At 42.1% G+C, this 27,342-nt stretch overlaps 1 protein-coding gene across 2 annotated transcripts in view; it reads right to left on the bottom strand.

Moving 5' to 3' along the window:
• Positions 1 to 251: 251 nt before the first annotated feature.
• FAT3 (FAT atypical cadherin 3) overlaps positions 252 to 27,342 on the bottom strand; it is a 331,475-nt gene continuing 304,384 nt past the window's right edge. Inside the window, exons 23-29 of one of the 2 annotated variants that reach the window (XM_041417035.1) lie at positions 22,855 to 23,323; positions 13,558 to 13,711; positions 10,228 to 10,883; positions 7,444 to 7,557; positions 4,075 to 4,134; positions 1,477 to 1,512; positions 252 to 871 (exon numbers count right to left, since the gene is read on the bottom strand). In XM_041417035.1, coding sequence (XP_041272969.1) covers positions 252 to 871; positions 1,477 to 1,512; positions 4,075 to 4,134; positions 7,444 to 7,557; positions 10,228 to 10,883; positions 13,558 to 13,711; positions 22,855 to 23,323 — 2,109 coding nt within the window. The remainder of the gene's footprint in view (positions 872 to 1,476; positions 1,513 to 4,074; positions 4,135 to 7,443; positions 7,558 to 10,227; positions 10,884 to 13,557; positions 13,712 to 22,854; positions 23,324 to 27,342) is intronic. The other variant, XM_041417036.1, reaches the window with a different exon arrangement.

Raw genomic sequence — 27,342 nt, 5'->3', positions numbered from 1 at the left:
GTATACTCTCCAGATTGTCTGTAACAATTTTGTGATGTATAATACTTAACACAATTGGTCTCTTCATGTCTGCACATACAGTATCATTTCTGAACAAGTTAATAATGGGTTATACTGTACTTTTCTTTGCCCAATATATATATATAGACACACCTTCAGCAAAATTTCTTCTCAATATTTATACTATTAATTGGACCAAATGACAAAATTAAAAAAAAAGAAGAGGAGGAGGAAGAAAAAAGGAGCTTCCTTTACACTTGTGTCTGCTGCTGGGTCTCCACAAATGGAATGTGAACATTTTCTAGGCTGAGTTCCTCCACGCTTTCAAAGTCACTCATGACTACTTCGGAGTCATCAAAGCCGCAGCCGGCTGAGACGTCAGAGGAGGAGGTGTTGAGAGAGTTGTGCAAGGTTAAGGGCACCTTACCTGCACTAGCATTTTCTGTGTTCTGGCTTGGGCCAACAGCAAAAGTACTAAATTCGTTCCCAGTCTGTGATCCTGTGGTGTCCGTCTCATTGGGGAACTGGTGGGGAGGGAGGTATTGGCTCGGGTGGAAGTGTGGCCGTCTCCTGCAGTCAGGGCTGAGAGTACTTGCCATTGAGATCGGCTGTGAAGGTGGGAGGGCTTCATATTGGTCTGGGTAATCCTCTGGGAGAGGAGGTGGTAACTGGTCCTGGCTCAAAAACTCCTCTTCGTGAGGGGGAGGGTAGTCGCTGTCGATGTCGTAGCCACCAAGGTAGTAATCTGTTTCCAGTTCTCTGGTGCTGCTGTGATGAGCCAAGCCTCCATCTGTCGTCTCAAAATTGGGCACTTCCTCAATGTCGGACAAGCGAGCACTGGGCATCCAGTCAGAGGTATCCCAATGATACGCTGCAGCAGGGAAGAGAACCACAGCGCTCTGTTAGGATGGGACCACAGAGGAGAGCAGTGACCTGCATGCACCTGCCTGAGTCCTCACAGCACATTCAAACCACAGCATGCCCCACAGGCCACGGACACCGGTCAGCCATGCTCTGACCAGAGGGGTAGAGGAGGAGAATAAATTGCATCACGATGCTAATGCAAACAAGCAAAGAAACAAAACACGGCCACTCTCAGACATTTTGCTTTTTGAGATGCTACTGGGCTGTATTAGAAACTATGAGTCCAAGAAATCAAAATGTCTGAATTACTGCTTTTCACGGTTAAAAAAATCTTTAAATGCAGTCAGCATGCCTATGGAATCTTATCTTCGCTCCCCTTCCACCTCCAATGACTTCAAGAAAGAAAGTGTGCAAGCAAATAATCTGATTGACTGAAAACTGAATTTTGAAACAAAAAAAGTGGCTGGCCATTCTCATGCATCTTTTGAACCCAAGAGAATTCAAACAAAAGAGTACATGTGAAGCAGTTCAAGAAAAAAAACCCAAATGATAGATCAAGTCAGTGCTCTGCCCACCCTGGCCCACAGGCAGAAGGTGCCCCAGAAAAATCACCTCTGTTGTAGTTCTGTCCTTGATCCATAACAGACACTGTCAGATACAAAGTGAAAAGCAAAAACTGGTAACTCGGAGCTTCTCACCAGCATTGTATTACATGTGAAAATACAAAACTCTGCATGCAATTTTCTAAAGTAAAGCTGCCATGGTGTCATTTTAGTAGGATTTTTAATTATTCTTTATTTTAACTTACAAGATAAGCTTGCCTGTCAAACGCAGACATACATAAAGAAATGTTTATGTCGTGTATTATATTCCTTTTCTATCATATCTTAATTATTTACCCTCACTGAACAGATACGGAATTACATTAGAGTTGTAATTCTTAGCACAAAAAAGGGCTATCCACCATCGACACGGCTTATAATTGCAAAGTACATTTTTCTCTCACTTGTTCACTTTGAAACAGAAAAATAAGAATCTACCATTCTCAGGGCCGGTTCAAACAAATCTGGGCCCACCTGGGCTCAGATACCATGGTGATGGGCACGGTATAAGAACCTGAATAGAATAGAATACAAAGCCATTTAATGGGGCTATCAGCTACAATGCTCCGCAACCCCACACCCACCTCCCACCTGCACTGCCATGCTAGCTGGTGGGGAGGGAGGCATTCCAGTATGGAGAGGGTGCAGGGGTCGGGGAGAGAGCAAGGAAGGAGGTTTTATGTGAGACAAGAGCGGGGAATAAGCTGCAGCGTTTTCTAGATGGGTATGCTCTTGTTCAGCCGCGTGTTACTTGGCTTCATGCAAGAAGTCATCGGGCAAAGTCTCTGGATGACATTGCTGGAGGAGGTCTGGCAGGAGAAACAGACCTTTATGGCTTGTGACCTCTGTGGCTCAGACACAGGCGAGGGCAGAGAAGACTTCTCCAGCCCTTCACCTACTAAGACCACACTTGCCCTTGCTCATCACCACATGGTGCATGGGGTGATGGTGATTTCTCCCTTAGCTCGATAGCCAGGCAGGAGTTCTCCACCTGCTCTGCCATGTCCTGGAGCGAGGAGGGCTGGGGCTACTACAGGTTTAGCAGCAGTGTCTGAACCGGCCCTACCTCTCTTCTGCACTTCCCTCTTCTTTGTGTAGTGGATTTTGCTGTTTTGGAGTCAGTGTCATGGCACTACACCCAAGATGTGTCAGGGCCCTCTGAGTTGTGTGGATCAGGATCCAGGAGAACCTCACTAATTCGCTGACTTGCACAACCCCAGGCAGGTCCCTGGGGTAGGAGCCCCATCCTTCCATGACTCTGTGGCAGCAGTTCTGCCCAGAGCTCCAGTGTGGCTAATTATTCACCACTTCCAACATCTCTGCTGCACAGCAGACAATCCTAAGAATCCTAAGTTTAATGTAAGGAACTGGGAAGAGGGCAAAGCATTTTCAGTGACAGTCTCTTGAAACCACTGCCAGACTGGCTTTTTCTGACCTGTAAAGGATGATAATGAGCCAGTGTGTTTGCTTAAGCTTTCCCTTAGAAAGGCAAGGTCATTTGCAGTGCTTGTGTGCTTTCTTTTCAAGGTAATTTTTTAATTTTTTGAATGAGACTTTCTTTTGAATTAACCTTGGCTAGTTAATTTTTTTTTTTTTGATAGTGAGAAGAGTGGCACGCCTATACTTCAGTAAATGTACTATGAACAAATACTCAAGTGGCATCACTAGCTAGGAGTAAAAGTGTTTTTCAAAATTACAGTTGGCTCAAGAAAAAAATCAGTAGCTTCACAAAAATAATTTACTTAATCATCTTCATGGATTATGCAGACTAGATTAGCTGAAGTATGTAAATCTGAAATTTGCTAAGGACAGATGAAATTTTTGATTTGTGGATAACCTGAGTTGATGTTGAGTTGACATTTGCCCAAGGGTAGGAAAAATGTTGGAAAATAAATAAAAGTAATGTTCATCTATGATAACAAGACATTTCCTCAGTGCTTTATGGAATAAAGAAAATAGTGATATCCCCGCATTACAGGTTCACTTATAACATGATATGCCTGAGGTTACCCAGGAGGTCAGTGGAAGAGGTGAGTGCTGGCTCCCTGGAGCACATTGCCATGCTCTGTTGAATGGGCACACCAACGCCATGGGAGAGCCACGGCATCGTGGAGCTGTGCCCACACATCCGCTCTTTGGCAGGGTTTCCTGGGAGAAACCTGCCACCAGCCAGCCAGCACTGTGCTCCTCTCTGTGTGATACCACTGGGGTACAGAACCCAGCTCTGCTGCAGCATGGGACACTTTACAGACTTCCCGTGTCATCTTCTGTTTCCCAGTCTCTGCAGCCAGGATCATGTCAATGATATGGCTCCATTATCAGTCTATTATTTTCTCTGAAGGCAATGAGAATAAACAAGCAGAAACATTGACTTGAACAGAAGAGGATGAAGGTTTGACACCTTTTCTACCACCTCCAGTTACCCACAGATATTTTGTGGTACATTCCTCTGGCATTTTCATGTTTGCTGGTGAACATGCTGATCTGCAAAACCCAATCCCTGCCACAGGATTGCTGGTCAGTGTAGATTAGTGAGGTTCTGCTGGAATGTTTCACAATGAAAATAGGAAGCATTGTTGTATAACAAGAAAGAAAAAAATTTAAATACCTTCATTTTCTATAGTGTCAACTACATTGTTGACAAGCTGTATGACAGTCACTATGGAAGCTTGCAGGGGAGGGAAAGCAGAAAATAAAGGGAGGGGAAGGACAGCTTCAGGTTAGTATTTAAAACACACATCATAGGTTACCACAATAAATTCTCTCAAAAGACAGAACTGACATCGAAAGAAAAAAAAAAAAAAAAAAAGGCTGCTGACCAATGCATGATTTATGCAGTTGGTTGCAGGACATTTCATTTCAGATAATCCCATATATCTTCAGAGTGCTGATAAATTCCAAACCAGCATTTCCAGAAAGGCATATGGGATGATGTGTATCACCTCATAAATTCAAGCAGACTGGTCAGCTGATTCAATTAACCGAAGCAGTTTCTTGTCTACCTGACACTAATTTCTAATTCATTCTTGCTTAGAGGTCTCCAGAGATGGTGCTATGTGTTCCAAAGATCATTATCTTTTAGACCATCACACCATCAGAAATGGTGTTAAGCTCAATCTATTTCCTAAGAGGAATGTTTTACTTATTTACTGTCTGTGCCATGCCATGCAATACCTCAGGGAGGTTAAGCAGCACAGCTATAATTAGGAGGACACAACCATGTAGCTGTGGTTCAAATTTTGACCTGTGTTTGACAGAATAGTTTCACAAATGCTTTGTGTGTTCTCTGCAGCTCTTCCATCAAAACATACTCTTCCCTTGAAATCATTAATACAGACTGTGCAGCTGTTTAATGTGGAGGCCTATATTGTGTGGTTCTCTAGATGATCTGCATTTCGCACCAGCCAACACTCCTGCCTCTGAGAACATGAAATAAACCCAAAAATCAAAACTGAAGGAAAGCTCTGGATGAGTGGGCAGTGGATCCTTCCCTTTTCCTTTGTCTTTAGTTATGAGAAAACCAATTGCCTGGAGCAACATGGGGAAAAACATACTTTTTTGTTTCACACAGCCAACAGGCTTAGAGATCACAAGAAATGGGTGAACAGTGCAGACATATGTTGAATATTTTCACATTTTTGCTAAATTGTGGGCATGGGATCAGGTGTATCATCCAATTTCCTCAGTTCTAGTGAAGGCTTAGCAAAAAGAGCCTTGATAAACCAAAGGACCCCTGTTCTGTGTCCATGATCAGCATATTTATGCCATCAACAGCAAGAGTAATTATACAAAAGAGACTTGTACTGGCTAATGCAAAATAAACATGATAGAAAAATAAGGAGCTCCATGCAGTTAGTGCTGCATGGCTGGGAAAAAAGATGGAAGGCAGCTGTAAACTGTTGGAGGAAAAAACCTGAGAGTGAAAAACAGGTCAAAACCCAGGGCCAGTTTTCTCTGTAACTAAGGGGTGGCTCTGGGGGGAGCTGTGCAGAGCATATTCACAGATAAGAGGGAACCCCATCCCACACAGCTCAGGGCAAGTCAATGTTCAAATACAAATTACTCAGATTTTGGACTACAAAAATTACTGCTAACTACTCACAGAAAGACTAGGGAAACTGAACAATTTAAATGCAGGAGAAATAAGGTGAGAGAAAAAAAGAGCTTCAAAATCTCACTCCATGTGAGTTTTCATGGTAAGACAAGCCCTTGACACAGCAAGAGAAAGGTCCAAGAGCCCTGGAGAGGGTGAGTGGAAGGTGCCCGCACCTTCAGTGGAATTCATCCCAGTGATCCACTGCTGCAAGATAGGTTTCCCAAGTCAGAAACTGCTACCCAGTTTCACAAGTCAGCAGCATTGCTCTTGGCTTTGGAGGAAGGGGTTTGGAGAAGGAGCCACTGTCCTGTCTCATCAAAGAGCATGGATGCTGAACTGTATTTGTTGTGTTTTCACTGACAACCTACTAACCTTTGCAGGTATGTGAAGTACAAAGAATTAAAATGACAAGAAGAGCAAGGATTTATGGCTTCAGGAGGCATATCCATGAGCCCTAAAGTACAGGCATGTGAGTATGTATATGCTTACTTATGCCTGGCTTTGCCCTTTAGGCTCTTTCACTGCAAACCTTCCCTGCTGCTTCAAGCAAACCAGAGCGTGTGCTCTTGCATCGATCTCTGCAAATGACTCAGATGATTTAAGTTTCTTCCCTCGTTCTCCCTGAAGATATGGATTTGTTTGAACCCTGAACTAGAAATGTTATCTCTAAAGGCCATATTTTAAATGCAGCCTTCACAAAAAATGAGTGGGCACAGAAGGTCCAATCCATCTTCTGTGGGTACTGTGTCAATGATTTCAGTGGAGACAGGATCAGGAGTTTGAAATGTCTAATTAGAATTTGTGAGATATAAAAAGTAACAATGTACAATAAATGACCACTTGAATAATTATTCCAAAGGTAACTATAATGTAAATACATATCATTAAAAAATACTTATCTTAAAAAAAGGCTAAAGGGGTCTTTTTGGTGCAGGGGCAGAAAAGCATTGGGAAGCCTGACAAAAATAATTGTAATGCTTCAGCCACAGCAGACCAAAAGGAACTGCAAGTGTACTTTGTCATCAGTGCTTTTCCAACATTTCAGAGTTCCTAGAGAACAACTGCATGACATGACTGAGGAACTGAGTCTATAGACAGTTCATTAACTGGTGGCTGAGGAAACCAAGTACGATTCCTTTGTGATAGTCTTTTCCTGTGTGTCTGAATGCGGCTTCCCACACATCCACCATCCCTCCCCAGCAGAAACATCTTGACTTTTCTCAGACCCACTGCTCAACATATGCGGGCTGCAGGAACAAAGGTTTGCTCTGACTCTGTGGACCTTTTAGTGGGCTGTGTATGGCTCTGCCTGTGTCACCCAGGGAGATAATGATGCAGGACATGAGAGGCAGGCACTGAGTATGCCCTGAACAATGCTATAATGGTGCTCTATTGTTTGCTGAGCTGTGATTGCCAGGGAGAAGCCAAGACGCTGGGGACTGGCTCATCTGCTCATTGCTGAGGCTGAAAACCAGAAGAGTTTTGTTGGGACCATGAATGAGACCTGGCAAATAGCACAGAAATCCCTTTTATTAGACTGGTGAAACATGAAAGTCACGCTCTTCCCAGAAGGAAAATTATATTAATTCTACAGTTTCACTCGCAACCTATTAGTCAACTTACATCTTGGCAATGTGACTCTGCTGTATCATACCTCTAATTCTCTCGGTCCTGATACAACAGCCCCAAGCATCAAGATTCTTATTACATTCCTATAATTTAGTAAGTGGAACACAAAGTCAGGGCTTGAACCCACGACTTTCTTACTTTCGGCGTCGTTAAAGGGTTTCAAGATGTCACGTAAGTTTTTTAATAATATTAGAGGGAGAGAGAGATAAATAGTTTTTCCCCCAGCATAATAAAGATGAAATCATTTCTTACCATTATCATCGCCGGAATCAGACTGGAAGGAGCTGAGGGACTGTACTTCAGAGTTGCTGCCTTTGTTACTTCCTGAAAAACAGGTGACTTCTTCAGCGTCATCAACCCCTTTACCTTCATTGACAGCAAAGACAAAGCAAAATGGTACTCTCTAGGTGTGCACATTTGTCTATTTATACCACAGACACATTTAAATCCTGCCTTCTATTATTTGAGTCAGAATAAAATTATTTCCTTCACACAGAGGACATGACCTACTTGTCAAGAAGGCAGTTGGTGAAGATACCTAGACTTTTGAAGTGTTTGAAGGAGTCTTTCAAGTGGCTGACAACACTGTATTCAAGGAAGAAACATCTGCATACAATATTGTCTTTTTAGATGACATATAGTCTCAAAAGCAATGAAAATGATGACTTAAGGAATGTGGTATAAACAGCTTATACAAGAGATTACAGTTACATTTATCTTTACTGCTCATTTCCTAATTTGAGAGCCTCATTAAAGGCTCATTCAATGCTCAGTAAAGTTACTGTGCATCTTGTTATTCATATCAGTGGCCCTTGGATCAGATTTTAATAGCTCCATCACTTACATATAATAGATTATGCTTCAATTTACATTGCTTTTCATCAAGGACTTCAAGTCTTCACAACTCTACTGTTTAGAAATGTAACTGCAACCTATGGTATAAATTCTCCTGTAATTAAACACATATAAATAAACACATTCAACTACACATTATATGGGCAATAATCAGGAACACAATAAGTTATCCTCCTTTGCGAGCATTAGGGTACCTGAGCCAATTACAAATGAAGACAACCAGGTGCTCTCAACATGAAAGTACAGCTCTCTACCTGCCAGCTGTAGGCATTTCTACCCAGCATGGCACACCCCCACACGGTACGAGCTGATTTGCTCCTGCTGAGCAGCAGGGTATGGAGCTGATGAAGTGAGTGCTGCAGTAACAAAGCTGCACTGCTTCCCACTCTGTGACAGCTGAGGTCTGTCTCCCTGGTATGGCCTCATGGTGGGCTGGTAGGAATTTCTATTCCTACCAGTATCAGCAGCGCCGGTGGCACAAACACACAGAAGAACATAGAACAGAGCATGAGTGTGATGATGCTTTCAATCAGCTTAACTATATTTAAAGTTTAAAAGGTCAGACACAACACAACCCTGAAATACATCACAAATAAATGAAAATTAATTCAATTTTTCACTACATGACCTTAGCTAGTGTGCTGCCTTGGATGAAAATGTGCGGATCAGGGCACAGCTCTAGAATCATAAACTCCGTAAGGCTGGAAAAGACTTCCAAGATCATTGAGCCAAATCTTTGAACATCACGATGCCAACCAAACCATAGAATTAAGTGCCATGCCCAATCATTTCCTGAACACTTCCAGGAATGGTGACTTCACCACTTCCCTGGGTAGCCAGTTCCAAGGCTTGACCACTCTTCCAGAGCAAAAATTCTTCCTGATGTCCATCCTGAACCTCCCCTGGCACAATATAATGCTGTCCTCTTGACCTGTTGCTAAATTCATCTCTATTTCTCAGTTCTCATTGCTTTCAATTATAGGACTGGATTGTGCAGTTTTATGCGACACTTTTGGTTAAGGCTGTGCTGCAATAGGGTTGAAGACCATAGAATCATAAAACACCTTGAGCTGGAAGGGATCCTAAAGATCATTTGGTTCCAATTTCCCTGCCATGGACAGGGAACCTTTCACTAGACCAGGTTGCTCAGAACCCCATCCAATCTGGCCTTGAATACTTCCAGGGATGGGACATCCATCCTTTCTCTGAGCAACCTGTATCAGTGCCTCACCACCCTCACAGTAAAGAATTTCTTCCTAATAGCTAATCTAAATCTACCCTTCTTCAGCTTAAGGCCATTCATCACTCTTGGTCCTTGTGAAACGTCCCTCCCCAGCCTTCTTATAAGCCCCCTCCAAGAGGTACTGGAAGATGCATTAGGAAAAATCCTTAATAAGAGAAAACACCTTTAAAAAAATCATATATGGTGAAGCAAACATCTCCCAGTCCATATGACACATTCTGACTTGCAAGGACAGATGATGCAGGGCTGTAACTTTATCCCAGAAAATTGGTATTTCCGGCCACTACAGAAGATGTGAAGTTTCCCGCATCTCCAGTTCAGGAATGAAGGGAGCACTGTGTTATTAGGTGAGGAACCATCATGGCACAAATAGGGTAAGCGTGAGGATTGAAATTCCACTGGAAGCAGATACTGGAAGCAGAGGGGAATGCAATGGCCTGAAAAGGTGATCCTATATATCAAGCCACACGTGATTTTCTGCTTCACTTCACAGATACTTAAAGTAGGGAATATTAGTTCATTTCTCCCTGATGCAAAACAGGGTTGTTTCTTGCAGATGGTTTAAGTATTTTTAACTCCCTTGGAAAACAAACAGCCTGAACCTAACAGAATTTATATTTGAAAATTCTGCCCCAAATTGTTTTTTTCCAATAGAAAGATGATTGCATTGTATCACTGAAAAATGCTCAGAGCACTTACTCCTATATGCTTTCTGAACAAGTGAAATAAATGCTTTTAGTCATACTTCATGCATAGAAAGAGAGAGAGGTCTTGTATGTCTGGTTTAATTATAACCTTTCAAAATTAAACCAGATCACTTCTTGGAGAGATGTAACAATTCACATGTATAAGGCTTGAGCACTAAGAGTACCTGTGCCACTGTACTTGCTGCACCCTGAAGGCAGGGAAGAACGAGAACGGCACGCAGTGCTACTTACTTTCTGTCCCAGCATCCCATGTGCTCTTCCTGATGGAGTCACAGTCGGAGCGACAGGGAGACACAGCAGGCAGGTTTGGAGCTACACTGCACACCACCACCCCCCTCCTGGCTGTCAATATTCGAGGGGACTCTGGATGAAATGTTGTCATCTCCTGGTGCTCCACACCAAGCCCATCCACTATCTTGTCCAGGTTATTCCGTGAGTCACTCTGGAAGCACGGGGTATAGGCCATTGGCCTCACTGGTACCTGTGGAGGCCCAACCTCTTGGTAGATATTTCTGCTGTCTCCACTGTTCCTGATGTTCTTGAATTGGATGCCATTGCTCTTGTTGAGCAGGGCTGCAGTAGCCGGATCCTGTACGAGCGTGATGTTGTTGCGGGAATAGTTCTTCCTGAAAACTTTCTTGCGAAAAATGATGAAAAGAACGATTAACACAAATATGACAAACAGCACCACGGCTATTCCTATCAGCTCCTCCTTGCCAACGTAGGAATGCCCAGCTTGTATATTGGGAACCACTACGGGACGCAGACCACAGTATTGACCCACGTAGCCAGGGGTGCAGTTACACAGAAATGAACCAAAGATGTTGACACAGGAGCCACCATTTTCACATTCTTCTCTTTCACACTCGTTGATGTCTTCTTCACACCTTAAAAGAAGAAAAGGAGAGTCTGGAATCTCAGAACATCTAAGATGCAGTCCAGCTTGTGCATGATGCCTTATATTGTCAAAGTGGTGCCATTAGTTAACAGCTTGTGGTACTTTGCAAATGATCATATTATTATCATATTACTTAATGGCATTTAATTTTTTCTGCAGCTATTCCATGGGTTTTTTAAAGACAATAAAATGGAAATATCAAGAAGGAAATAAGAGTTTAAAGCATCTGATAGATATTAAGAAGGAGATAATGCATCTAATAGCAAAAGGCACCTTGACCCTAATGAGGCGCACTGAATGTAATAGAGAATCTGCTTTTTTATATTGTTTTTGGACTATCCCATAGGTTTCAATAAAAATATTAGAGGGGGATTCAAGGAGAAGATAATTGAGAAAAAATATAGTAAAAATATCAGAGTATTTATTGAAGAGAGAGGAGAGGAGAGGAGAGGAGAGAAGAGAAGAGAAGAGAAGAGACGAGAAGAGAAGAGAAGAGAAGAGACGAGAAGAGAAGAGAAGAGAAGAGACGAGAAGAGAAGAGAAGAGAAGAGACGAGAAGAGAAGAGAAGAGAAGAGACGAGAAGAGAAGAGAAGAGAAGAGACGAGAAGAGAAGAGAAGAGAAGAGACGAGAAGAGAAGAGAAGAGAAGAGACGAGAAGAGAAGAGAAGAGAAGAGACGAGAAGAGAAGAGAAGAGAAGAGACGAGAAGAGAAGAGAAGAGAAGAGACGAGAAGAGAAGAGAAGAGAAGAGACGAGAAGAGAAGAGAAGAGAAGAGACGAGAAGAGAAGAGAAGAGAAGAGACGAGAAGAGAAGAGAAGAGAAGAGACGAGAAGAGAAGAGAAGAGAAGAGACGAGAAGAGAAGAGAAGAGAAGAGACGAGAAGAGAAGAGAAGAGAAGAGACGAGAAGAGAAGAGAAGAGAAGAGACGAGAAGAGAAGAGAAGAGAAGAGACGAGAAGAGAAGAGAAGAGAAGAGACGAGAAGAGAAGAGAAGAGAAGAGACGAGAAGAGAAGAGAAGAGAAGAGACGAGAAGAGAAGAGAAGAGAAGAGACGAGAAGAGAAGAGAAGAGAAGAGACGAGAAGAGAAGAGAAGAGAAGAGACGAGAAGAGAAGAGAAGAGAAGAGACGAGAAGAGAAGAGAAGAGAAGAGACGAGAAGAGAAGAGAAGAGAAGAGACGAGAAGAGAAGAGAAGAGAAGAGACGAGAAGAGAAGAGAAGAGAAGAGACGAGAAGAGAAGAGAAGAGAAGAGACGAGAAGAGAAGAGAAGAGAAGAGACGAGAAGAGAAGAGAAGAGAAGAGACGAGAAGAGAAGAGAAGAGAAGAGACGAGAAGAGAAGAGAAGAGAAGAGACGAGAAGAGAAGAGAAGAGAAGAGACGAGAAGAGAAGAGAAGAGAAGAGACGAGAAGAGAAGAGAAGAGAAGAGACGAGAAGAGAAGAGAAGAGAAGAGACGAGAAGAGAAGAGAAGAGAAGAGACGAGAAGAGAAGAGAAGAGAAGAGACGAGAAGAGAAGAGAAGAGAAGAGACGAGAAGAGAAGAGAAGAGAAGAGACGAGAAGAGAAGAGAAGAGAAGAGACGAGAAGAGAAGAGAAGAGAAGAGACGAGAAGAGAAGAGAAGAGAAGAGACGAGAAGAGAAGAGAAGAGAAGAGACGAGAAGAGAAGAGAAGAGAAGAGACGAGAAGAGAAGAGAAGAGAAGAGACGAGAAGAGAAGAGAAGAGAAGAGACGAGAAGAGAAGAGAAGAGAAGAGACGAGAAGAGAAGAGAAGAGAAGAGACGAGAAGAGAAGAGAAGAGAAGAGACGAGAAGAGAAGAGAAGAGAAGAGACGAGAAGAGAAGAGAAGAGAAGAGACGAGAAGAGAAGAGAAGAGAAGAGACGAGAAGAGAAGAGAAGAGAAGAGACGAGAAGAGAAGAGAAGAGAAGAGACGAGAAGAGAAGAGAAGAGAAGAGACGAGAAGAGAAGAGAAGAGAAGAGACGAGAAGAGAAGAGAAGAGAAGAGACGAGAAGAGAAGAGAAGAGAAGAGAAGGATATACTGATTATGTAAAATTGTTTAGGTCGGGAGATAAAATAAACAAATACTAGAGGTGGGGAAAAAAAGAACAGGAACCATAAAGAGAGAGGAGAATTGGAAAGAACAAGAGGTAGCAAAATGCAGAGGAAAAAGTACAAACAGTAGACAAACCAGATGAGGGAAAAGCACGTTGATGGGCAGGTCAGGATTTTCTGTGTCTACACCAAGTTTATGATCAAGGCAGGGATTTAAGAAAATGACTGCAATAAATTAGTCTTTTATGTCAGGGCTAAGGTGACTAAATAATTGATCCATTTTCAAAACAAAGATTACACAGCAGCTTCCATAGGTTTTACGACATTGTTCAAAAACCTGGCAGCACTCAGACAGGTGTAGCTCAGACAAAACTGTCTTGAGATAACATCCTGAATCAACAGCTTAGGAGGGTAAGTTCAGAAAAAACCATTTCTGAGCATCCAAGTCTCAGGGATTTCTCAGCTGTCACTAGCTCAGACTTGGAATAAATGCTAAGGCTGGGGTTATTTTCTGTGCGGTGAATCATAGCTTTTGGGTACAAAAAGCCTGAGCAAAAAGCCCACCATCACTGAGTCAAAAAGCTCCCATTGCCCACCTGGGGAGGGACACTTACGTTACTCCTGTCAGGCCACTTTTGCAGTTGCAGATGAATGCATTGCCGATGGGATCACATGAGCCTCCATTCCGGCAAGGATTTGGGAAGCAGGCTGTGATCTCTGACTCACAATTCCTTCCTGTAAACTGGGAGAGGCAGTTGCAATGGTACCCTGGGGAGGTGAGGGACAGAGACGCAAATTAGACTCCTACCACTGAATCGGTCTAAAAGCAAGAGGACCCATTTGGCTGCCTTACGCAGAAAAATACATTGTACTGTGGGGGCAAGGGGATGTTTACACTCATTCTGGTCTGTCCTTGTCAAGAGTTTGTCTATCTGAGATACCAGGCAATTAGAGCTCATGTCTACAACCAGAGGCTGCAGCCCAGACCATCCTAATTGTCATGACTCAGCTAAGAATAAATGACACAAATGTCATTTGTGAACACTTTTTAAGAAAGGTAACAAGAAATATCCTCTACCAAGGATGTATTTCCCAACTTTTTCAAAATGTTTGCTGATAGAGGCAGTCGACTCTCCTTTTGGGGCTTCACTGATGAGCAAATGCATCAGCTGAGAGCTTTTCCATCTCTGCCCTTTAAAAGGACAACACAATGGGGATGTGACAGTAATGAAACACCCGTTTTATAAAGCACACCATCAAGGCAGAAACTATAAACTTCAAAATACCAGCTGACCTGGGCAATACCAGCCCTAATCAGAGCGGATTATGTTCAATGTGTGCTATCAAATTCTGATTAATCACTCAGTGCAATTCATCAGACACAACAATATTCATGTGGCGGGGGGACTCTGCTGGGGATTGAAGTCCCATTTATATGTTTTTTGCCAACACAGGGGCAACATCAAAATGAAAAAAAAAAAAAAAAAGGTTTTAAACACATCAGTTCACCCTGCCAAGTATCAAATGATAAATATATTTTTTCTTTTTCTCTCCTTGTGAGTTCATATGGCACAGTGCCATTAATAAAACTTTATTTAAGGTCACAAAGAAATCCAGTGAGGCAGTGCATCTCTTAAAGTTGTGAACTGGACATGGAAATCTGACTGCTTTTTTACTTGAAAAGAGCATGGAACACGTAGGCTGTGAAAGCCATGAGATGGCTAAGACAGTCCCTGGAAGCAGAAGACTCCTAAGTTACATTTGTTGAACCAGCAAAATTTTCCTGGACATCTGTAAAAAAACTTTGGCTGATCTTTTAAAAAGTTCCTTATATAATCCAAATATCCTAAACATATGTGTAGGCAAGGTTCAAGCTCCAGTTATGGGGTTCACATACCTACTGAACACATCATATTAAGCAACTAAAACAAGGAACCTTCCTGCCATTAATACAGCTGCAGTTAGAGCTGAAATGGTTGAGTGCAACTCAATTCAGTATCAAAATTATTGGCAATCAAGCTGATGTAGTGGAAATATCATCTCTCAGTGGTGAGCCTTTTAAATGTATTTTTAAAAACTTTCTATATCTATATATCTGGAAAAAAAACCCCAAATACTTGTTTTAAAAGTTACTCTTTCTGAATATACGGCAGGAATTTCCAGCAAGTTACAAGGAGAAGAATTTCATGGAAACAATATGGAAAACCCAGTGGAGGAATAAGGAAAAAGCAATTCTGCATCATCTTTTATGTTCTATACGGTTCAATTTGCCTTGTTTAGTTACTCTAATTGAATTCTTTCATGAGGACAGGCTTTCGAGAATAAACTTGGAACTAGGCTTGCTGGCATACTCAGTCAAGAGTCCAATACTATTTAACTGAAGATAAATGAAATAGAAACTCAAATATCATGCTGTTTCATTGTCCTGCTGCAAAAAGGGAGAGAGACACACTGATCTTTCCAAGGTTACAGAGTTAAGAAGATAAATTATTCAACTTCTGGGCTTCCCAAAAAGCATGTTTAGTAAGCATCAGCAAGATGGGCTTATTTCTTTTTGTGGCTTAAAAATATCTCACTCAGACAACGTGAACAGCTTTCTGGACCTATAGTGATCTGGGTCTGAAGAATTACAAACCTGTGACTGTAGGTAGAATTCACAGCATGAATAAATAAGGCTGTTTCAGTGCTTCCTTTTTATGACTGAACAGTGACATCTATAGTTCAAAAATTTACACTAATGTTTTATATGTTTTTTACAGTCTCAATAAGCTTAAGCAAAAGGAGAATGTTCAATTCAAACAGAAACCACTTTATTCATAATCAGTTCTGTTGCCTTATGTAACAACAGAATATACGTGTTATTATATTTGTTATCTGCTATTTTATAAACCTCCATAACCCTAAAGTGATGTTAAAATCCAAGTTTGTTGTTTTTTAACCAAGTTCTCATGTGCCAATCCTTTGTTAGAAAAGGCTTTGAATCACTTTCTTTTCATGTCTTTTGTTTGTTTCAGCTAAGTTCTAAATTCTGTAACATACTCTGTTTACATTTGTTCATTACAGAAAACTTGAGAAGTACTGATTTTTTTTAAAAAATATTTTTGCCACCAACTATATAAAAGAAACATGGACTTATGCATTTTATACTAAGAAGAGATGAAACTGAATGTGCCAGATGGGTCAGAGCCCTGTTCAGCAGTGTATGAACAGGACCAAAATAAAGATCTGCTTCTGAAAGCCTACATTTTTCTCAAAATTTGATTTAATGATGGTGGAACACACATCAGATATTAGAAGACTACAGTATTCACTATAGATTCTAAGCCCAAGGATCAAAGTTAGAAGTCAAGAAGGCACTAAAACAAGACAGTATTAAATTACCATATTAATCACTGGTGTTTCCTCTCGTTGGATTCACTGCCATACACCTGCCAAGTCCAATCCACTGGCAAAAGACACAGAACTTTTCCGCGACACACACGCTCAGAGCTGCAGAGCATTCACCCGGGAGGTCTCCAACACAGCAAAGCGTATGTCAAAATTCATGGAGTAGGGAAGAGAAGAGCTGATATGATGGCTCAATAGACAGCATATAGCACTCAGCCAGAAGACCTGCCAGACCTTTAATCCTTCTCCAAACCTCCCAGCAGAGGCTGTAATTTTGCTGGCTACTGCATATTTTAGCCACATGGCTGTGGACAAAGGCAAATTGTGAAGAAAACCCCTCTGGTTGGGAGTGCAGCTTGGGTCTAATAAAGGACTTTTATTATACTTTTAATTTAATATTCTGCTAATGTACCATTCATTTTTTCCCCTCTGGTTTTGAACAAAAATAACAAGCAAACTTCTCACACTCAAGGATGAGAAAAGGCTCAGTGTCCTGTCTTCTCATCAAGGGATGAAAAATCTCTTTTAAACAATGTAGGGCTTGATCCTGTTCACAATGAAAACACTGAAGTTTTGGAAATTTATCAGCATTTAAGCCCATCTAAGCTTCTTCCACAAGGAATGAATATTTAATTCCTAGAAATGTTGATCTGTATTCTCCAAGGCAGCAAATTTTGTGATGTCACCACAGTATTTCTTCAGAGGGAGTCAGTGGAAAAAGACAGGAAGCTCTGGAAAACACCTCTGAAAAGTTTCTAAGGTGGGACCACAAAATTCTCAGCATGTGCCATAGCAGCATGTACCAACAGCTGACCTAAGAGCAACAACAAGCTATGAACAACAATACAGCTTTTTTAGGCTGTATCTACATTAACAAGGCCTGCAGAGCAGCAGCAATGGGTCTGTGGAGCCCAACAGTCTTCCAGTTCAGCCTGGTCCTGCCCTCCGAGACCTTGCGTCTCCACAGTGGGAAGTGAAGCCCAGGGAGAGATGATGATCAGAAGATTCACATCAAATATCATTCATGACCTGAAACATTATGCAGACATATGTCTACACACTGTCTTGGGCTTACTGGTTGTTTTATAAGGCTTCTCTCATGCTCCTTCATCAGTCTGAGTCCCCTCTCCATAGTTAAATCTCACCTTCTTGCTGCGACCCAAACAGCTGCTCTTACTGCTCTCTTGGCATGTCCCTATTCAGAGGAAAAGGTGTTTTTCATCCCAGACCTTACTGAAGAGCAACATGCAGTGAGACTGGACACTACACAGGCTCCCTGCCTATACCTGTGTTTGCTTGGCACTTGAGAAGCAGAGGCAGTGGCACAAGGCAGGCATGGTGCCATCGGCAGATGGGGTGTCGTTATGTAGCGGACATCTCTGCTGGTAGCATTCCCAGCCTGAGCATCTGAATGTCTGTCTATCCCAAGGTTTACTTGGCTTTATTAAAGAGAATGCTCCAAACTGCTGCCAACTTTTTTATTTTTTTTTTAACATGTGTATGCTCCTGTTTCTATCTATTCCATGCAAGACAGGCTGGCTTTTATCTGTTAACATGCTTTGGCTTTTCCATTTGTCTCTCTGTGTAGTTTCTTTCCCTGCTGTGCAGCTAGACCTGACAAACTCGATGTCCAGAAATTGCCCTGCCCTTAGCATTGACCACACGGTGTTACACACCAAGTTAACTGATGAGAACTACTGAAGGTGAAGAGGAACTCTCCCAGCATTTGTATTTTGGTAGTTCTATAGTCAAACCAGGCCACCTTCAAGTAGTGTCTGCTCTTCAGCCATACACAGTCCTGCCACTCCAGATTGAACTTACCTGTCTTCAAACAGATCATTGCCTCCTGCCACCTGTTGGTATGAAAATGAACCTCAGTCTTTGCTGAACTAATGCTTTCTATGAGAGGACTGGTGTGCTTTTAAAGTGGGAACTCAAGAACAGAAAACTATAATCAGCTATTAAAAATATTAAACACCCCCAAAATTTCTAAAAAAGAATTGATGTACATTTGGTATACTCATATCACCGTATGCTGGGTTATTTGTGTGTGTGAAAAAGCAAGATGAAGAACATTAGTAAGACCAGGTCAGTTCTGTGGTATTATTACACTAATTTTTTCCTTATTTCTTTTTTATGAACTACCTGATCCTCAAAACCAGCCATGAGTAATGTTGCCAACAGCATTTAAAGCATGTATTAAACCCACGACCCAAGTGCCATGTTACATTTTCTCCTCCCTTTGGATTTTAGCTCTGTTCATGGGAAAAAAAAAATACTAGAAGAAAAGTGAAGAGTAGAGAAAGCAAAATGACTTTATGTCCCCAAACTCTGCCCACAGTCCTTGACTCAGGAAATATTTCCGCTCAAATGCTTCATGTTCAAATAAAATCGCCTACTCATATAAGCCATTTACTTTAATCAAAGCCAGATGTATATAGGACTGATCAAATTAAAAGGAAGTAACGATACTTATAATTGCAGGCTTTACAAGCATGAGGTTTCTCTCTGTGGTTGAAAACCTTGGTGCAGTCTTTGCATGCGATTACAGTAAAGCTTTCTATTGCTGAGATTGTTCATACTGTTACTCATGCAGATAAACATACATTTACTATTGGCAGCCCTGCAAGTGACACACTATTATTAAGGTTGTGTGACATTTCCCAGTTTAAGACCTCATATTCAGCAGCTTGTATCTTAACCACACTTTAAACTCTTGGTTGAATTTTCTTGGGAAATTTCAGTTCAAAGAGCCAAGCTGTTTCTGAAAGTCATGCTGTTTGTCAGGTTTCAAAATGCTAGCTTTCTTTAAAAATAGATATACTGACCCATACTTATGGATAGGGACTGGAAGAATGTGGCCTATACATCAGGGCTGTGGTTTCCACTGTCTCCCAAGAAAATTGTCCTAAGACTTGACTATGTCTCTTTCTGCTATGAGTCTCTTGAGCTGTCAGATCCAGTGAGTGCTCATCCCCCTCGGCCAACCCCTATTTAAGCATGCACTGGATCTCCCTATGTGGTCTCTGCACGCACAGTCCCCCCTCCTGTACCACTGACATCACTTGGCCAACACTGTTGCCTGAGAGCAAGCAGAGATTCATGTCATGGTTGCTTTCTGCTGGCTCAGAAACCTGGGTTTGAAAGAAGAGAGGCTTTTCTGTACTCTTGGAGTTCCCACCTGAGCTATCAGCGCTCTCTCACACAGGCTGAGATCCTATTCTGCTCTGCTCCATATGCAGAGAGGTCAGGCAGAAAGAGCCACTGTGGGTCAGGTTAGCCCTGTGCCAGCCCTGCTTTGGGCAACACCTCTGTGGTCAGTCCTGAGCTCTGTGCAGCCCAGGCACAGCCCTGCCCTGTGCCAGGTGCTGTGAAGCTGCTGGGAATGTATCCGTCCAAACCCTAACAGCAGCAGCATGGACACACTCCTAGTGCATACAGAGCACTTCCCCAAACAGAGCCATGGTATCACCCTATTCCCATAACCACAGGATGAAGTGAGAGGCAATTGAGGCGGCTTTTTATTAACAGAGAACAGGGCAGTAGGCATTTCTACTGAAATGAAGATCTCAGGAAAAGAGACAGAATAGAGAATCTTAGATTCTCTATAACAGGAACACTGTTATAGAGGTTTGTACCATAGGTGTTCAATTTATGCAAATTATATGTAAATTACTCATGGCCTCTTTGACTTCTAGTATGTAGCCAGCAACTCTTACATGTTATAATGTTGGGTAACCTTTGCTTAACTGTTTTCTTCTTAAGTTAGCTATAAATCTCAGCTTTCTTTTTCTCTCTCCTAATTTTCTTGTAAAGCACAGTACATTGTCCATAACTAAAAGGATGCTAACAGTATATGAAATCTGCTTTGTAAAATTTGAACTAGAGTGTTTATTTATTTAAAAAAATCTTATGCCAAATACTCTCTGTTTAGGAAAAGGAACATTATTTTCCAAAAATTGAAAAAGGAGGATAATATCATAGAAAATATTAGTCAAGAGATCCTGATGGTACTGAATGCCTGATGGTACTGTGATTGGGTAAAGGACCTTTGCATGGTATAGTTTTGCATTCTTCCCCTCACCAAAAAAGAAAAAAAGCCACTACTCTCTTTCTTAAGAAAATTCTTTAAAAAATTAGGTTTTTTTTCCTATTTTAAATGGAAGTCAGCTGCTAACATCTATGTCAGCAAGTGCAATGGTTGACGGTTCTTAAAAGCACATTGTAATTTGTGGCTCTGCAACTAGGACTTGCAATGCTGTTGGACTCTTGTGCTCTTAGAATTTAATTATGTGGTCTTTCAGCATATGGAGGACACTAACAACAGAATTGCTTTGCCTAGTGGAAGCAAAAATGCTCATGCCTTCTCCTTAAGGGCTGGGCTGTAGAACCACCGACATAAAGTCAGGGCCCATTGCACTGGAATTATGGCTTTACAACAATCCTCTATTTACACACACTGCTGAGACAGTAAAAACAGCAAACAGATTTTTTGACGGCAGGCAGCCAAAACATCCCTGCAGGGTACATGCCCCTCGCCGAGGCAGGAACACAGGCAAGTTAAATCAGTTCTGTGACTGCTTTCCAGCAGCGAATTTTGTTGATGTGAAAATGGTATTTGCCATTCCAGTAATAAGATGGGTCCAGACTTCAGGCCTGCTTGTTTCTCCCTTACCCTGTGTCTCCCCTCGTTTGAATTGGCATGCACATGGTGGTGGGAAAAAAAGAATGACTGTAAGGAGTTCTGTTAGAAAGGTTTCAATTTACTCATCATAAGATTGCTGAGCAATACTGTAAATAGACTCAAATAAAATCAATAGGAGGAACTGTTCTCATGCTTCCTAGGATGTGAGGCGAATGGTTAATCTCATTTATTAAGTAAGAACACTGAATCAACGCCATTATACATAAGTTCCCATACGTACTACATCCATATTTCCTAGGAATTTCAATAATCTTGCTTAGCAATTCTTCCAATGACTGCAGCAACCTTATCTTTCAGAATTATTTTCTTTTGCCCTTGTTGTGCAGCCCTCCTTTTCTCTCCTTCCCTTGGTAAATAAAGACCCTTAAGGACAAACACACCCGCAGCAATATTTCTGCTCATGTCCCACCACACATCCTGGATTGCCAGGGCTGTGCTTCATTCTTTCTAACTGTCCTCCCATTCCTTTCCATCAACAGCAAAGCTGACAGCATCACTGATGCATCATTTTGATGGCATGGGAGAAGAGGTGGCTGAATCAAAGCCAAAGATCCAGAGGGGATGCTAGCTGAGACAGCCCAGCATGGACAAATCCACATTTTCAGGACTTACTTTATAGGAGTGGGGGCTATCCAACTGAGAAACTTATCACAGTTTTGCTCAAATCTCACCACATGTCGGTCTTGAACTGATCTGAAGTTTAGGCCTAAAAACTCTGTGTGGTGGAGGGGACTCAGAAAGGTAATAAGAGAGTCAGGCTTAAACTAATGAAAAACAGAAATAATAACTACGGGTGCAAGGGAATTGCATGGACACACTAAAGCAGAAAGCCCTGGGACAGTGGTGAAATGCTCCACAAAATAAGAGTTTAGGTGGGAACTTCCCTAGAGAGCCATGATCAAAACTCACTGACAGTAAGTGAATGGAAAGCTCTGAACTTGCAGAAAACCTCTCTGTCGAGCAACCTCCTTTTCAGAGGAAATTTTATTCTGCCAGAAAAGGTGTGCAATGCTGCATGCTAATACTGTGTGGGGAATTGGAAGGGAAACTCCTACACTGCAGAAAGAGAACTGCCTGAGAAGCAATGCTTTACATGTGTGCAATTTGCGTTTCTCCTGCTAACATGCTGACTGTTCTGGTAACTTGTGCACTGCAGTAAGTCACTGGTATCAAATGACAAACCACCACAAAACCACTGGATAGGAAACTCCAACACAAGCACAGTCTAAATCAATGCCCTACAAAATTTGGATAATATTACTTAGACCTTAGAGCACTCTAAGAAAGCTGTAAAATACAGTTCAGGGGGGTTTATAATGGGCCCAACTTGCTATTTTCCATGCAGACATGCAATGAAATTACTCACTTCCAAAAGGACGAAGGTGTTTGCAGACAGCTTAGTAATTATTTGTGACAGCTTCGGAAACAGAGTAAGGCAACACTGCTGTTACATCTGTGATGGACATTTCAAATCACCATCTTTGTGTACAGCCCTCAATGCTGTAAGGATGCTGTAAATGGATTCTGAAAAATCCAGCTGAACATTACAGTAATTGTAATTCTATTGGTTTCTACAGAAATAGGATTATACTAACAGCCAATAAATCAATTTCCTCCTGGAACACTAATGCAATAAGAAGGGGCACCATTTCACTGTTATTTATAGAGCAAACAGCTTTTACCCAATTTGCAATACCTATCAGAGTTTTATAGAGTTCATGAGATTTTTCAAGCATGTTGCTGCATAAAACCATCTCTGGCAATAAATTACAGAGGAAAACGGGGAGGGGGAAGCCCATAAAGTAATGAAAACATTTACCACCAGATGGCACGGCAGTACAGGTGCCGCCGTTCTGGCAGGGGTGTCTCTCACAGGCATCGGGATAAAGAACGCAGCCGAGCTTCAATTCTGTCAGGCCAACCACTTCTGCGAAGCTGCTGCGCTTGTTCTGGAGGGGCAGCTCGTTGTTATTTAGGACTACTGAGTCCAGGCAGCCCTGGAAGCCACTCAGGACCTGCGTTGTCCTCTTGTCAGTCAGGCTGCGGACGTTATCCACTTGGACCTGGGCGCCGAAGTAGACGGAGCTATCTGTGCTGAGTGTCTGGAAGTAGAGGGGGGCTTTGCGGCGCTCCACGTAGCTGTCGTCCAGGGACAAGCTGGTGAAATTGCGGTTCAGCTCCAGGAAGACCGAATGCCAGCTTCCATCATTAACAGCCCTTCCAGAAATTCCTAGGATTCCTGGGCCACTTCCACAATCCAACTGGAACCAGAGTTTGCCATCGACGATCTGCAGGAGGAAAACAGAAATCAAACCGCTTCAGGCGCTCAGCTGTCTTGTAATACGCTCTCACAGAGAATCTGGAAGCACAGAGAACTTCTAGACAGTCTCTGCACGCTGTTAAAGCTGCTCTCCTACATGACACTAAAACAGCAAAAAGCTGTGCCTTTATTATAGGCAAAAAAAATAAAATGGTGGAAAATATCAGCTTACTTTGAGTTTGCCCGATGCCAATTACTGCAGGAAAACTAAAAATACAGAAAATCATATGGGCGCAGAACACAGATGAAAACCAGGATAATTATATGTTGTACTGAACAGGATATGGACTTGAGAACCCTTGTTCTGCTCTTGGCTCTGCTGTTGAACAGCTGTGTCTCTCTCAGCAAGTCTGAGAGCTGTGATTCTCCTCCCAGTGGCTGATGTTATCAAAAGGACAGTAAAGGCACAGGATCACCTCTTAGTTTGAGAGGTTTGAGGCAAAGCCAATGGCCCCACTTTCAGCTGCTGATGTTAGGTACTCTGCTCATGCAGACATCCTGTGCTTCTGTAACTTTAAGGAGCATCTCAATGAGGTGCGGATTTTCCTTTAAACATCCTAAGTTTATTATCACTAATTACAACAGTAAGATACTAGTTGACCAAAAGTCAGTTATTTCCCAAAGATGCAACACAACCTGCTCTGTGTATACCTCACAGATGATGTAAGATGGGTCTTCCTTTTCTTTCTTTCTTTCTTAATATTTATGCTGGACTCATGGATTTAGAGAGTTTGTAGGGAATTTCTCACTCTCCCTCCTCTCTCAAGTCCTCATAAAGAGAAAATCTGTGCTACCCTGCCAGGGCAGGCAAAGTGCAGAGTGAGGGAATGGTATGAAGTGCTGCTTTCCTGATTAGCTGTTTACCCCAAGATTTTAGGTTTCTCTAACAGATGGCATAGAAGTTTAAAATGGCTGACAAGGCTTGAAATAATTTCTTATGACACATTAATTGGATTCAAGTTCTCTGAAAGCCCTTCCAAGTATTTTACCTTTATGTCATGCTCTAGGAAGTATTTATTTCTGCAAACCCCATTTCAAGACAGTTCTGTCCCATTATTTATCCCCCTGAAAAGTTCAGGTGCTGTCATTTTTCATCCTTCCAGGCAGCTCACATTGTCCTCTCACTGGTGCATCTGTTACAGAGACTGACTGCTCCTCCCAGTGAGAGCAGAGTTTCAACAGTTGTCAGTGCAAGAACCCCACAGAGCTTTGGTGGCCTGCTGAACTGGAATGGAAAATGCAGATGTGAGGATGCTGCAGTGTGTCCATCTGCCTTTGGCCATTTTTGGCCATTTCTAGCATAAACAGTCATGTTAGATGAAGACATCCCTTGGCATGTGACTGTGTACTCAAACTCTTATCAGACAGGTTCCCTGATGTGGCTTGAAGTTAAACAGGAAAGTGTTAATGTACAGGAGCAGACCGTGTTGTCTGCCATTATCAGCATTTTATGTCCTTGGAGGTTGACAAACTACCAGGAGAAAAGCTAAAAGCAAAATCTTGAGATCTGTATGTATGTGGATTTCTCTGGATTTTCTTCTCATTTACAAATCCTTGGTTTCTTGACTGGCTGACTCTGAACTGGACCTCAAGCCAAAACACACTGGGCAATCAGGGGATAACACACAGCAGTCCTCTGCTCAGTGATTGCTCGGCAGCATGGACACAGAGGTGCTAAGCATGGGGCAAGCTCCCTATAGATGCCAGCTGCCCACTTACTCTGCATGGTATGAGGGGGTGCACAGGAATGAATACACACACAGAAAGAGCCAAGGGAAGAAGCTAGAATTAGCCCCTGCTATGAACAAGAGGCTGTTTTGCAGTCCCTGGTCTGTAGGATGTAATGAAACTGAGAAGGAATCAGATCTATGACTGTAATACATGCTTAAGGGATGGATGTTGCTTGATACTCCTACAGATCAATGAAATAAGGCTAATGGATGTAAAGAATAATGAGTCTGGATCACTTTTAATTAAAAAACATTTTCTTAAAGGACTCAAAGCTCTGTAAACAGTTTCTGTAGATTGAAATTGGGTCTGTTAAAGCATATTCTCAGGAGGAATCTTGGTAAACAAGATGCCCTGATAAACAGAATTTTTTCTCTCCAGAGATGGAGCAGTAGTTTCTTTCCTCCCTGTGCAACAAAACAGTCCATAAACATTGAAGGTGATGCTCAGAAAGTATGGTCTGTCTCACCAGGAATACAAATCAAACAGAAAAATGCATGCCAACATATTACACTTTGAAAAACAGCCATCACTGGATAAGTAGATAACTTGCTGCTTACTTAAAAGGCTTTTTCCTATGGAAACTCTTCTACTGATTGTGTATAATATACATATACCTCCCCTATGACTACTTATGCCCCGAAGGACATACTGCCTGCATGTCTATTACTCTTACTCACAGAACATGTTTTTCCAATTATCTTTATAAATACAACACCACCTTTGAGCACCTGGGATAAATATTACACCATTTGTATACAGGAAACTATGATCTAAAAGATTTGCCATTAAAATATGTTTTCTACATGTTTCTCATCCACCTTTATTTCTCTTTACCAGCAGATGATCTGACAGGCACAGTAAATATATATTGTCTGAAGGGTTTAAGTTTCCTTCCTGTTATTGAAGAAACACGAGTAACCTCTAACTAGAGGGAAAGATGGAAAGGATGGTCTGATGCTTACAGTACTAGCCTAAGACATGACAGATCTGCATGGGAATCCACACTCTGCAACATTCTTCCTCTGAGATCTCAAGCAAGCCATTAGTTTCAGGTATCCATCATGAAAAGAGGGGTAACGTCATTTCCCTACCTCACACCACTGCTTTACAGATACATACATTACAGACTGTGTGACATGCCCAGATACCCCTAGCAATGGGACCATAAAAGCACTTTCATTAATCAGATGGTCATGGGCCTTGCTGTAGAGGGGCTGGGAGGAAGTATTTGTCCCGTGATGGACCTTGAGGAGGAGTATGGAGAACAGGAAGAACCGGCAAGGAGCAGATGCTGCAAAGGGCTCCACTCTTGAGTACTTAGCAGCTGGACTGGCCAGGCAAGGAGAAGAAGGTTTTTCCACCTAACAGATAAAACTGCCGTCCCCACTCCAAAGCATAGAGAATTCAACCATCACTCAGCAATTAATCCCTGGTGTTCCTGTGATTCCTTGTAACCACTGAGATGTCAGGGTCACTGCTCAGTCCTCAGAGGGGGTTGATTATAGCCTGGACCTGGTACCAAGAAAAACTGAACTTCATGCTAACTGAGGGACATCCAAGCAAAAAATATGGGTGGGCATCCAGTGAATACCCAGGCTCTTGTCCAGGTTTTCAGCAGTTATCCAGACAATAACCTCAGTGGCATGGTTGGTCTGGTTGAGAGCTGGTAGAATCAGACTGTCTGTCAGTCCAGCCCTGAATATGTGGTGTTGCTTTTTTCATCCATCTATGTAGTGCAACACTGCAGAAAGCATGAGTTACTCCATCTCACAGCAGAGACATGCAAACTTTGCAACCCCTCACCAGAACAGCCCATGGCACCAGCAGAGACCCTCTGCACCATGAAAGCAGAGAGATACTGCTTCATCCTAGCTGGGCAGAAAATTCCCACAAAGCTTCCACTTCCCAGATCTTCCTAGGCTCAGGGTTTAGTTACAGTCTCAGTTATAACAACTATGACAGGGAAGTTAATGTACACTTAAGCACATATGCCACAAGATTCCTCACCTGTAGAGAAGTTAAAAGAACAGGTGAAGACTCCAAAACCCGATGCAATCTGTTACATTTCAATGATTTCATTCAGTGGGCAGAATGGAGCCAACCACATACTGTAAATTATATTAGAATATTAGTCTAGCTAAGATGTTTGGCTAACATCCATATTTGTGTATCAACATAGGTAATAAAATGATCAAATGGTTCTTCTGAGACCACCTCCAGCTCACACAGTCCATCTGCAGTCAAACACCATGGATA

The sequence above is a fragment of the Onychostruthus taczanowskii genome, unplaced genomic scaffold (assembly GCF_017590055.1).
Source record: "Onychostruthus taczanowskii isolate IOZ18803 unplaced genomic scaffold, ASM1759005v1 scaffold54, whole genome shotgun sequence".
Classification (NCBI taxonomy): Eukaryota; Metazoa; Chordata; class Aves; order Passeriformes; family Passeridae; genus Onychostruthus; species Onychostruthus taczanowskii.
Note: the sequence above shows the minus strand (reverse complement) of the source record. Positions and strands in the feature narration are given on the sequence as shown.